Here is a 12682-nt window from a genome sequence, read left to right on the forward strand (position 1 = left end):
TTTTTAATCCGTTTCTTCATCTCGTAGTTCACTGTGGGCACCAAGTCATGTGTCTACTTCTCACATCAAATTGAATGAACATGTGGCTGTAACGTAGTAAATTTCCTGTTGTAGGATACTCAAATTATTCACTCTCTTGTTTTGATTGTTCATGTTGTAAACCACACTGTGAGAAGTGTTTTTTTGTATCTTAATCTTTATTATTTAGTGCGCTCACATTTCTGATGCAAATGGACAAATTAGGTTTGAAAAGAGGTTGGGGTGGGGTAACGTTGAGTCTCTACATTTTTATTTTTAAAAATTTTTGTATATGTTTGTTTATTTTTGAGAGAGACAGAAAGATAGAGTGTTGGGGAGGGGCAGGGAGAGAGGGAGACACACAATCCGAAGCAGGCTCCTGGCTCTGAGCTGTCGACGCAGAGCACGACGCGGGGCTTGGACCCATGGACTGCGAGCTCATGACCTGAGACGCAGTTGGACACTTAACCAACTGAGCCATCCAGGTGCCCCTGCCTTTAGTTTTTATTAAACAGGAGGTTGGTTGTTTCTTCGGAAAGGGGTCTGAAGTATATTTCTTCCTTGTTCTTAGGAAGTTGTAGACGAATCTGTTTAATTCAGGCACGCAAGACTGATGTTCACGATTGTTATCTACAAAGAACTCGTCAGTTGTATTATCTGCAAATCTGTGGATACATAGAGGGGGTGGAGGAAGATAGAAGAATCATTTTCAATGAACATGTAGTTTGGTCGTGTTTCAGTAACGGCAATGTTGGTTACTCAGATGTCTTCGTGGAACTCCATCATTGTAAAGGGGACTAAACTCAATAGGTATTCCCAAACGTTTCATGTGTGCTGCTTAAAATTGTTCTGGAAGATGTTTTTAGAGCCTCTGTACTGACTGCTTAATCCATCAATTATTTTTGATGCGTAGCACGTTGTTGATTTTTCAATGTGAAATGGCACTAAATGACTTCTCAAGCTCTACACAGTGCACTCATATTAATCCCTTTAGCTCTTATTTATTTTTGTTTTAAAACTTTTAAAAGTTTATTTTTATTTTTGGGGGAGAAAGAGAGGGTGGGAGGGAGGGAGACAGGGAGCATGAGCGGGGGGAGGGGCGGAGAGAGAGGGAGATACAGAATCCCAAGCAGTCTCCAGGCTCCTAGCTGTCAGCACAGAACCCAACACAGGGGCTTGAACCCACGAATTGCAAGATCATGACTGAAGTCAAAGTTGATGGTCAACTGACTGAGCCCCAGCCGCTTCCCGCCCCCCCCCCCACTTTAGCCCTTTTAAAAATTTAGGTGGGTGATGGGGCGCCTGGGTGGCTCAGTCAGTTAAGCTCAGGTCATGATCTCACAGCTGGTGAGTTCGAGCCCAACTTCGGGCTCTGTGCTGACAGATCAGAGCCTGGAGCCTGCTTGGGGATTCTGTGTCTCCTTCTCTCCCTGCCCCTCCCCTACTCGCGCTCAGCCTGTCTTTCAAAAATAAGCATTAAGATAAATAAATAATAAAAAAATAAAATGTAGGTGGGCGATATTTTACTTTTGCTGCTAAGACACTGCGTTTGCTTTGCTTTCAGATTCGTGTCTGCTGAACAGCTTTTTTAACAATTTGGGTTTTGGTTTTTTGTTTCTTGTGGTTTGTTTTTTTTTTTTGATTTTAAGCTATTTTGATCGAATTTCTATTATTTTTCTTTACTACCTTGAACTCTAACCTCCATTTCTCCTGACCTTTAAAAAAAAAAATTCCCTCTGGTTATGTGGAGGGGAAGAGAGAACTAATCATTTTGTTGTCAGAGAATATTTCTGACACATTCTTACTGTGCGTTTGCTAGTTCATGCCAGAAGAATGCCCAACATGAAATAGATAATTAATCCGGACAGAATCTAGCAAAATTGAAAAGTGAACGTCCCTGCGGGGAGCTCTTTGTGTCATTCTTTCTGTTCCTGCAGAGAAATCAATGGAGTTTGCATCGGAAGAGACTATTCTCTATAGGGCAGTATCTCAGGGAAGCTGCGACTTCTCACAGGGGGAAATAAAAGAGAAACCTAAAATCCCTGGCCATTGAGAAGCGAGTCCCTTGGAGGGAGAGTCTAGATCAGTCTGTTTGATAAATGCCTCTCTGTTGTTACTTGTGTGGCTCACACAATTCTAAGCCCCTCCTGTTCAGATACTAGAATGACAGGTCTGCGCTCTAAACTGCCCAACTCTTTCTCCGAAATACAGAATAATTTGAAAGGTCTCTGGCGCGCTTCTTTTGGAGATGGCCTGGAGAGGTTAAGGACTGTTAACAGGAGGGCAACCTTACCACGTCAAGTACAAATATTTTACACTTGCTGAGCCACAGTTTGGGATTTAGATACGTGTTTCTACATTATTTGCCCTGAACAGGACAGAAATTGAGCAACTGTCATAGGAAATCATTGGAATTACTGCCCTTTAGATTATAAAGGACTTTTAAAAAGGCAAGTTAGTATATACCTCCCTTATTTTCTCGGACACTGCCTTGATAATAAACTAGTCTCAGGCATTGACAGACTGCAAAATTGCCTAAATAAACCTGGGCTAGTCATTTTCTTATGCTTCTAACCTTTAACCCCATATTATTAGGGTAAGAAAGAATGTTATTTTTCTCATTGTTTCTGCTCCATTGATTGTGTCTGCTTAAACTCCCTCTTATCCCCTGTCATTGTATTTTCGTAACAGAAGCATCCTGTTTTATGAATTGTGGGTGCTGAATTAGCTTAAGAGGACTTCAGTGCATGATGATGACCTGAGTCCTTTAACTGTGAAGACAGTTTCTTTTACCTTCATTATGAAAAGGACAAATAAGGCAGTTTTCATTGCCTATATATATATGTATACACACACACACACACACACACACATATATGTAAAGCTTTCCCTCTGTTGGAAAAAAGCATCGGGACAAAAGAGTAGGCTGTTCCCAGGAATTTCTAGAAATAGCTTTTGGAAGTAAAATTAGAAGATAGCTATCTGATGTTCCTCTGTGAAGGAACAAAGTCATTCCTAAGGCACGAGGATTCGTTATGTCTTCCTTCAGCTGTAACAGCAATAACCATCTTTTACAGCGTACAAAGCACGTTTGCATACAATTGTCTCAACATTGCCTTTACTGCTAACCTTGTGCTATACGCAGAGCAGGTGTTTCTAGTATTATTTCCGTTTTGCAGCTGGGGAAACAGATTGAAGGAGATTAATGACTTTGCCGTAGTCACACAGCTACCAAATGGGAGAGCCTGGGGCTTTTGAACTCTAATCGTGTGCTCTTTCGAGTGGACCACACTGCCCAGAGTCGTCTTAATCTGTGCTGTGTAGTGTTGCTAAGATTCGCATGGACGCATGACATGGCAAAAATATCATTCTCCCCGAGAAACACAGTCGGCAATAAAATATGCATAACGTAAGCACTTAGAATGGGTATATTCTCCAAAACTCATAGATGAACTAAGCAAGATGTTCAGAGTAATTTGCCCGTAAATATTCATATGCTCTATGTCCATAATACCTAGGTGTTCCATCTACTTTATTCTTGTTTGTTTTGCCCTTACTAGTGAATGGTGGATTTAGTGTTGTAGGCTGATAGTTTCCTTAGCACCTTTAAGATGTTATTGCATGGTCCCTGGTCTTGTTAATTTTGAGGTCTGCTGTTACTCTAAATTGGTCCTTTGCAGATAGTCTCTATTTTTTGATATTCTCTTTTTTTCCCCATTTGGCTTTGAACATTATCTCTTTGCCTTTGGTGCTAAATAGCCATCTTATAATGTATGTGAATGGAAACTTATTTTTCTTGCTGAGGGCTTAGAGAATTAATGTCTTTCATTGACTTTGGGATTTCTTCGCCATTATTTCTTTAAGTAGTTCTTTTTTCTCTCTCTCTCTCTATTCCTATTTTTAAACTTTTACTTTGAAATAACTTTCAGGGGCACCCGGGTGGCTCATTAGGTTAAACATCCAACTCTTGACTTGCACTCAGGTCAAGATCTCACGGTTCATGAGATCGAGCCCCACATCGGGCTCTGCCAGCACAAAGACTGCTTGGGATTCTCTCTCTTTCTCTCTCTTTTTTCCCCTCCCCTGCTTGCTCACTCTCCTCTCAAAAAAATAAGTAAAAAATAAATAACTTTCGAAAGGTTTCAAAAAATAGTGCAGAGAGGTATATACATAGAATGGAATCGTATTTAGTGATAAAAAGAACAAGTACCAGTATATGCTATGATGTAGATGAACCTTAAAAGCAATTTGCTAATTTGAAAGAAGCCAATAATGAAAGACCACGTATTGCATGATCCCCTTTATAGAAAAGATCTAGAAAAGGCAAACTTAAGAAGATAGAAAGTAGATTTATGGTAGTCAAGGATTGGGAAGACTGGAGCGAAATGAGTGATGAATGATTATGGGGTTCCTCTTGGAGGTGATGAAACTGTTGCAGAATTGATTATGATGATAGTTGCCGAACTTTGGGAGTATCCTGAAAACTATCGAATTGTACACAGGTGGTGAACGTATGTGAATTATATCTCAAAAAAACTGTTAGAAACAACAAAAAAAAAAGAAAACTAGTACGGAGAGCTCGTGTATATTTTTCACTCTGCTTTCCCTAGTGTGAACATCTTACGTTCATTACTATAGCGCAGCCACCAAAACTAAGAAATTAACGTTGGTACAGTGCCATTAACCAGACTGCAGACTTTATTCGGGCTTCGCGGTTTTCCCACTAATGTCCTTTTTTTTTGTTCCAGGATCCATTCTAGGATCTCACGTGGCACTTGTGTCACGTTACCTAGCTCATCCAGTCTGTGCCAGTTTCTCGGTCTCCTCAACATTCTTGATGCTGACACTTTATTTATGTATTTATTTTTGAGAGAGTGTGTACATGAGTGGGGGAGGGGCAGGGAGGGAGAGAGAGAATCCCAAGCAGTCTCTGTGCTCTCCGCGCAGAGCCCAACATGGCGCTCGATCTCATGACCCGAGCCGAAATCCAGACCTGGATGCTTAACCGACTGAGTCACCCAGGCGCCCAACGCCGACATTTTTGAAGAGTCCTGGTTAGGTATTTTGTAAAATGTCCTTCGATTTGGGTGTACGTGGTCTTCCCTCATGATTAGACTGAGCTTGTGAATTTTTTGGCAAGGATACTCCAGAAGTAGTGTTTCTCACCGTATCATATCAGGAGTACATGATGTTGGTATGTGTCATTACTGGTGATATTAACCTTCACTACTCAATACTCGGTGAATGTGATACATCCTGGGTTTTTCTACATCACGGTTACTGGTTTTTTTCTTTTGTAATTAACACATTTCTTGGAGGAGATACTTTGAGACCATCCAGTTGTCCTGTTTGTCCTCACACTTTTGTCCACTAATCTTATCCACCAGCAGCTCTTGCCTGTGACAGTTATTCCTGTGGTGTTTGTCTAATGGCGATGATTTCTTTCTTTCGTTGCTTCTGCGTTTATTAATTGGAATTTTTCTCTAAGGAAGAGCTGTGCCTTCTTTTTTATTTGCTTACTTATTTATCTAGCTATGCCTCTGTGGACTCAGGGGATATTTATTTGGCCATTGGGAACACTTTAAAATTGGCTCTTAGGCCCCTTCAACAAGTTGACATCCTTTTTTGAACACATCCCTACTTTTGGCATCATAAGATGCTCCAGACTTATGTTACATTTTCTTAGTCTAGTCCTGGAATCAACCACTTCTCCAAGGGCCATTCTAAAATTAAACTCCTTTAGGAACTCTTGATAAACATAAGGAAGGCCACCTCTTTGGATACAACCCGATTTTGAAATTTCTTTTTATATTTTGTAACTCTGATCTCTCAGGTGAGTGTTTAGGACAACTTCTTATCTTTTGGGTCAATAATTTCAGTGATGACATGCTTTGATTCTGGAGATTGGCTCTTTTCCAAACTTGCCTCTTCTTTTCCATCATGCCATACTCTTTTTTTTTTTTAAGTTTATTTATTCGTTTTGAGAGACAGAGAGCAGGGGAGGAGCAGGGAGAGAGGAAGAGAGAGGGAGAATCCCAAGCAGGCTCCACGCTGTCAGCACAGAACCCCATGTGGAGCTCGATCTCACAAACGGTGAGATCATGACTTGAGCTAAAATCAAGAGTTGGATGCTTAACCGACTGAGTGACTCAGACACCCCCATCATGCCATACTCTTTTACTGGGAATTAAATGCCCTGTCTGAAATCTTTAATTCTTTCAAGTACTTCTGTATTTCCATTTTGTTATCTGAAGATCTTGGGATTTTTAGTCCTGCTGTTTGTTGCTTTAAAAAGTTCTTTCATGTCGGACTGTATCGTTATAGTTTTCCGAACTCCTTTTTTAGAGAAGCGTATTTTACTTCATTTTTCCATGTGAACCATTTGGGTTATGTGTTGGAGGAATAGCCCTTGAAGTGATCCAGGTGCCCCCACGTCACTGCCATTTTTTTATGTTAATGTCTCAGCTTGTTGGTTTTCAGTCCAGCTGTTACACTAAGGGTGCAGCCCTTCCAGGGCGCTCCGTTCCAACTCCCTGCCTCCTGTAGGCTAAAGGTAGTATCTCCTCTTTCCATGTGGACTTCGAAACACAAGCTATTAGGTTATGGAAACTGACAACTTTCTTAAAATACCTCAGCGTAGTTATTTCCCTTCTTGTTTCGGGCACTGGCTAATTAACACCAACCCCTCCCGCCCCTTTTTTTTCCTCTTCAGCTCAGCTGTGTGTAGCAGAATTTCCTTCATTATCAGTCATTTCAGGTGTGGCCTATCCCATTGCTAGAGCCAGAAGTCAGTCTGCTTTCTGAAAACAGACAAGTCATTGGGTGATGCATAGTAGAGGCAGAACAAGCCAGTAAACTGACGAACCTGATGTAATTTGACAGATTGTACAAGTCAAATGAGTAGTGTGGGTCAGATCCACGGGGTTCCACGAGATGCACGTAGCAAGATGGTAACAGATTAAATCTAAGGCGCTCTCAGGGTCAGAAGATCTCTGAGATGTGGTGTCAAGAATAGCCCAGAGTTGGGAAGGTCAGAGAAAGCAGCCTTCTTTACTAGAGGCTGCCCTGTTTCCGATTATGTATGGGAGCAAGCCGGATTTACAAGTATTCCCTGCAGGTATCCTTTGCTTATGTTTAAGGCCACAGTTCATGGCTGGGGTTCTGAAATATTTTGCATATGTCCAGTACCATTTCAGCCATTAGCTTTCAAACTTTCTAGGCGGAAGACTTCTTTAAAAAAGTTCTGTGAGCCCTTGACAATACTTGGAGGATATAGCCTTCCTCCCCACCCACCACCCATGGAAAGGGCAAGGCCCTTTTTTGTACTTCTGTACTTGGTGGCCAGACGTCGTCTCTGCTGGTGGGCAGGGTGCATCAGAGCATCTGTGCGGCCGTACTTGGCTCGGCGTATTTTGATTTGTAGAAATATTCAAACGACAAAGCCGTTGGCGACCAACCTCACATCTGAGTTATAGTACTTTCCTTTCCTCTTGCCTGCAGGATATTTCTCTCTGGATGTCTTTCCGTCAACTCACAGCAAACATCTCCCACACGGAACTCCTCATCTCCTACAGATACGCCTTTTCTTCCACTTTTCCCTCCTTTGTACATGTTGCTTTTTATTCACTCGGGTCTTTAGGTGCAAAACCTGTCCCTTCCCAATTCATCCTCCTAGTTCTTTGCGTTCTTTTATTCTCCATCTCACATTTAGTACTCCTCAGGTTCCAGGACCATGAGTCGTTGATAAGGACTGATAATCTGATATATACTTATTATCATGCGCGGTGAGTGGGGAAGGAGAATCAAAAGACATGATCATTGTCTTCAGAGAACTTAATATCTACTTGAGGAGACAACTTACATTCACGAAAATAGTGAATAATACGAGACAGTATATAATTAAATGCTAAATTGGATGGTACAGAGTTTTAAGAGTTGGAAGGTAGAGGAAAGGAAAGGGATAAAAGGAGGGCTTGAATTGTAAGAAAACTTAATTGTGGAACGGGGCTTTGAACTGGGTCTTGAAACACCTCAGTTGGAATCGGACAGGCATTTAAAGTGAAGAGAAAGCATAGACAATTAGTGAGTACAATTAGTGAGCATGGGGTTTTTGGAAAACGTTTGAGGCTCTGTATGTGATAGGGACCAGTGAGAAATAGGAATTTGTTCGGGTGACTGCTTTGACTTTGGCTATGAGACTACCAGAAGAATCTTTCAAAAGTAGCATTTCAGTTTTTACCGGGGGAGGGGGAGGCGACAGAGAGAGAGAGAGAATCTTTAAGCAGGCCCCACGTTCAGTGCAGAGCCTGATGCAGGGCTCGATCCCATGACCCTGGGATCATGACCTGAGCTGAAATCAAGAGTTGGACATTCAGCCAACTGAGCCACCCAGGTGCCCCTGGCATTTTAATTTTGATTGTTCCCCAACTCAGAAACCCCTGGAGGATTCCTTTTCTTTTTTGATTCTGATTGAAACTGTTTTGGTATCCTAGGGACTCTCTGATGTGCCAGTCTTTCCTCACCGGTACTTTGGCCACTGGTTTTGTGTTTTGGGTTCTGACTTAATGCTTTCCACTTTCTCCTGGAGTGTCTGCCTGATTTCTGTCCATTCCTTCCTCAAGTCCCATCTCACGGCTTCCTGGCTCTCGATGTTCTCTCTGATGACCCCTACCCCCAGACAAAGCTTTACTCCCCGGTGCCTCCTGAAACTCTTTTCTGTTGAAGACAGTTTAGGTTCTAACCATACACCTTTTGTTTCCTGATAATTTAGAATTGCATACGTTTCTCTTCCTTTCCAATAGGGGCTAAGTTCTTTGAAATGTTCGATTGTGTTTTATATTCCATTGTTCCTCTTAGTACTTTATGCTTCTCTGTGGGGCTCGAACTCACAAACTTCGAGATCACAAACTGACGCTCAACCAACTGAGCCTCCGAGGTGCCCCCTTAGTATATGTTAACGGGATCCAAATTTGTAGTGGACCCCAAGCCAAAGACCACTTTTCTGCTCTTTCGTGGAAAGAAGAAAATAAGAGCAAAAGCGTCAACTCCAGCTGTTCTGAGATACTCTTCGCCGTCTCCTCTTTAAGCCTCTCCTTAATCTGTGTCCTTAAGTATATTCATTTATCTTTGACATCTTTTCACTTACTACCTTATGTAGTTTTTCCTAAATAATGTATGTTTATAGATGGAGATAAAGTGTGTGTTAATTGAAGCTTCAGAGAAGAGATGGGAGTATTTGAGAAAGATTAATCCTTGTTAAACTCTATCTAATTGATCTGTGTTGGCACTCTTCCTGCCTGAGTTTTAAAATTTTAATAAAATATCTGTACGTGAAGAAATCGTCTGTTGTAGTTGGGATCGAACTTAAGAGACATTTGAATATCCAGAAAACGAGATACTGAAATGAACGATACTGAAATGAACTAAGAACACTTGATTTAGAAAATTGGGTCAAGTTAAAAATAACATTTTTCTTGGGCGGTGGGGTGTTGTTGTTGTTGTTGTTGTTTTGTTTTCTTTGTAAAGAGACTTCACGCCCAGCTCAGAGCCCATCGCAGGGCTTGAACTCACAGCCCTAAGATAAGACCAGAGCTGAGATCAATAGTCAGACACTTAACCGACTGAGCCACCCAGGCATCCCAGAGCTGTAGTTTTATTTTATCATTTAACAGTCTCTTAAAAAAATCCGTAGAGACTTTGAAAACCAAGGTTTAAAGTAATTTATCTACCAATCTGTCGATATATTTATATATATATTTTAAAGTAAGCTCTGTGCCCAGCGTGGGGCTTTAACTTATCACCCTGAGATCCAGAGTTGCTTGGATCTAGGAACCCCAATTATTATTTTAAAGTTTATTTATGAATGAGGGAGAGAGAGAGAGAGAGAAAGAGCAAGCAGGGGAGGGGCAGAGAGAGAGAAGGAGAGAGGGCAACTCCCAAACAGGCTGTGCATTGACAGTGAGGGGTTTGAACTCACGAACGGGGAGATCATGACCTGAGCTAAAATCAAGAGTCAGGCACTTAACCGACCAAACCACCCAGGCGCCCCCCCCCCCCCCCATTATTATTTTAAATAATACACTTATTCTCCAGACCCCTTTAAATGTTTGCAAGATGACTTGAGTGTGTTCGATTTATATCTGTTAACATCTCAATTTTCGGAGTGGTGATGCAGTTTCAGCAGGACTGAAAGACCACAAACACTGTGGATACCTACCTGTCTTTAAAACTGTTCTAACGTTGGCTTACCCTTCTTTGTTTCAGGCGATGATTCTTCAACAATGTATATGGCTAATCTGGTGTGTGTGTGTGTGTGTGTGTGTACGCATGTGCATGCATGTGTGAGTTTTATTTCCTTGATTCACCAAAATAAAGTAGTAAAGAAGCCATCGTGTGAATCAGGCTGCGTCTTCTTCAACAGTTGTTTACCTTCATTTAAATAAGTTCTTTTGAGGGGCGCCTGGGTGGCGCAGTCGGTTAAGCGTCCGACTTCAGCCAGGTCACGATCTCGCGGTCTGGGAGTTCGAGCCCCGCGTCGGGCTCTGGGCTGATGATGGCTCAGATCCTGGAGCCTGTTTCCGATTCTGTGTCTCCCTCTCTCTCTGCCCCTCCCCCGTTCATGCTCTGTCTCTCTCTGTCCCAAAAATAAATAAACGTTGAAAAAAAAATTTTAAATAAGTTCTTTTGAAAACATAAAAATTAAAATAAAATAAAATAAATAAAAAAGTTCTTTTGAGGAGTGATTACCTTATCAAATCTTAACTTCCGGGAATACTCTTCTTGTTCTTTGCTAGTTTCCTCATAATAAAGCGACTCCTCTTTACTAGTGGCCTCCTGTCCGTTGGGATTTGGTTGGGTGTTGACTTTTTTATTTGCTTCCCAGGTTGTTTGCATTCGCTCCACGTGGAATGCTCTCTCCCCGAAGCTCAGCTGTGACACGAGACCTCTCATTTTGAAGACCCTCAGTGAACTGTTCTCTCTGGTTCCTTCCTTGACAGTCAATACAGCTGAATATGAGGTATGCACTTGGAGCTCGATAAATTATCTGTTTCTACCTTGGAAAGACGTGGGCCTTGTGATAACTTACGGAAGAGGGTATTCGTAACATTTGCCAAAACTCCTTTACCACATTTTGTTCTGAGAACGTGAAATCTTCGTGGAGTAGGAGTAGGAGAATATCCATCCTATCGATTCTGTCTTTTTAAGGCTTATTTACCTAAAGGATAGCAAGTTTTTATTAGGAGACGATAGTCAAGATTTTAAAAAGTCAGTGTGTTAAAAACGGTGTTTCTAAAGCAATAGAATTCCTGAGGCCAAAAGTTGACATTCATTTTGTTGGTGTTTTTACTTGTAAAAAATGTCACAAAGACTTTAATAAGGCAGGGCAGAAGTCTCCCATAGTACAGACATACTGTCATTTGTGTTTTGCTTCTACGTTTGTCATAGATTTGATTTTTACACGTTAGTTCACATTTCCTATGAACGTCTATACAATGAGGATGATTGAAAAATCAAACTGTCTTAGGAGAGGAAAATAATTTTTTTAATTATTTTTTTTTAATGTTTTTATTTATTTTTGAGACAGAGAGAGACAGAGCATGAGCAGGGGAGGGGCAGAGAGAGGGGGAGACACAGAATCCAAAGCAGGCTCCAGGCTCTGAGCTGTCAGCACAGAGCCTGACACGGGGCTCAAACTCACGGACTGTGAGATCATGACCTGAGCTGAAAGCGGACACTTAACTAACTGAGCCACCCCACCGCCCCGAGAGGAAAATAATTTTATGAGCTGCTCAGTATTTGTCATTGTAGTGCCCCGAAACACTTGGTGGAAGATGCTTTGCTAGAAGATTCATATATTCTGCTTAACATTTTCTGTATTATCTCTTCTTGAAATGAGTCAAATGAGAGAGTGGCGAATTCATTTATGTCTCGACTTTTGTCGCCATATCGCCGCTCATGCTCACCTTTTCCCTTTTTCCATTAAAGAGGAGCAATTGATTTTCACTTGAAGTCTTCGTGAACTTTTAGTTTGATTTAGTTCTTCACCGACTTTGATAAACTACCTCCCCCGTAAGAATCCAATAATAGTCTCTTAAATGCTTTAGATTATGTGAGAAGGCAGGATTATAAGATAATACTTCTTCCAATCATTCTTAGTGCTGCACAGTGGATGAAATCAAACTTGTCCTTCCTGAAGATACAATACCTAGCATAGCGCCTGGCACATAACATATATTCAGTAAATAGTTCATGCATGATTGAACCAATATAGGGGACCGTGAGTTTATTCTCACATTTGGGTTTTTGTTTCAGGGTATTAAAAAAAAAAAAAGAATCAATTTGAGACTGTAGAGTATGTAGTTCACCAACCGTCTTTTTTATGGCGACCGTTATGATACGTATACTTACGTCGTCAAAAAGTCTGTTGGGCTAGTAACACAGAGCTAAGACTAAAAGCCAAAGTAAGGACATGTTGGGTATATTCATTTTCTGTTTTCAAGGACTGAACTCATATACCTTTGTATTGCTTGTACTTTGAGTTATTCAGATTTTATTACAGGTTAATTTAGGAACTGGCTTTTGTGCTGGTTTCTTCTCTCTGCTTACCAGTGGCTGTCAGTTTTCTGTTGTGGGGAGGCAGGACTTGATTTTTTTTCTTTTTCGA

At 41.2% G+C, this 12682-nt stretch overlaps 1 protein-coding gene across 2 annotated transcripts in view; it reads left to right on the forward strand.

The window, feature by feature from the left end:
- FOCAD (focadhesin) overlaps positions 1–12682 on the forward strand; it is a 315705-nt gene that overhangs the window by 176931 nt on the left and 126092 nt on the right. For both annotated transcript variants that reach the window (XM_043565388.1, XM_043565389.1), the window contains one exon: positions 10901–11035. In XM_043565388.1, the coding sequence (XP_043421323.1) occupies positions 10901–11035 (135 nt within the window). The remainder of the gene's footprint in view (positions 1–10900; positions 11036–12682) is intronic.

This window comes from Prionailurus bengalensis, chromosome D4 (assembly GCF_016509475.1).
Source record: "Prionailurus bengalensis isolate Pbe53 chromosome D4, Fcat_Pben_1.1_paternal_pri, whole genome shotgun sequence".
Lineage (NCBI taxonomy): Eukaryota > Metazoa > Chordata > Mammalia > Carnivora > Felidae > Prionailurus > Prionailurus bengalensis.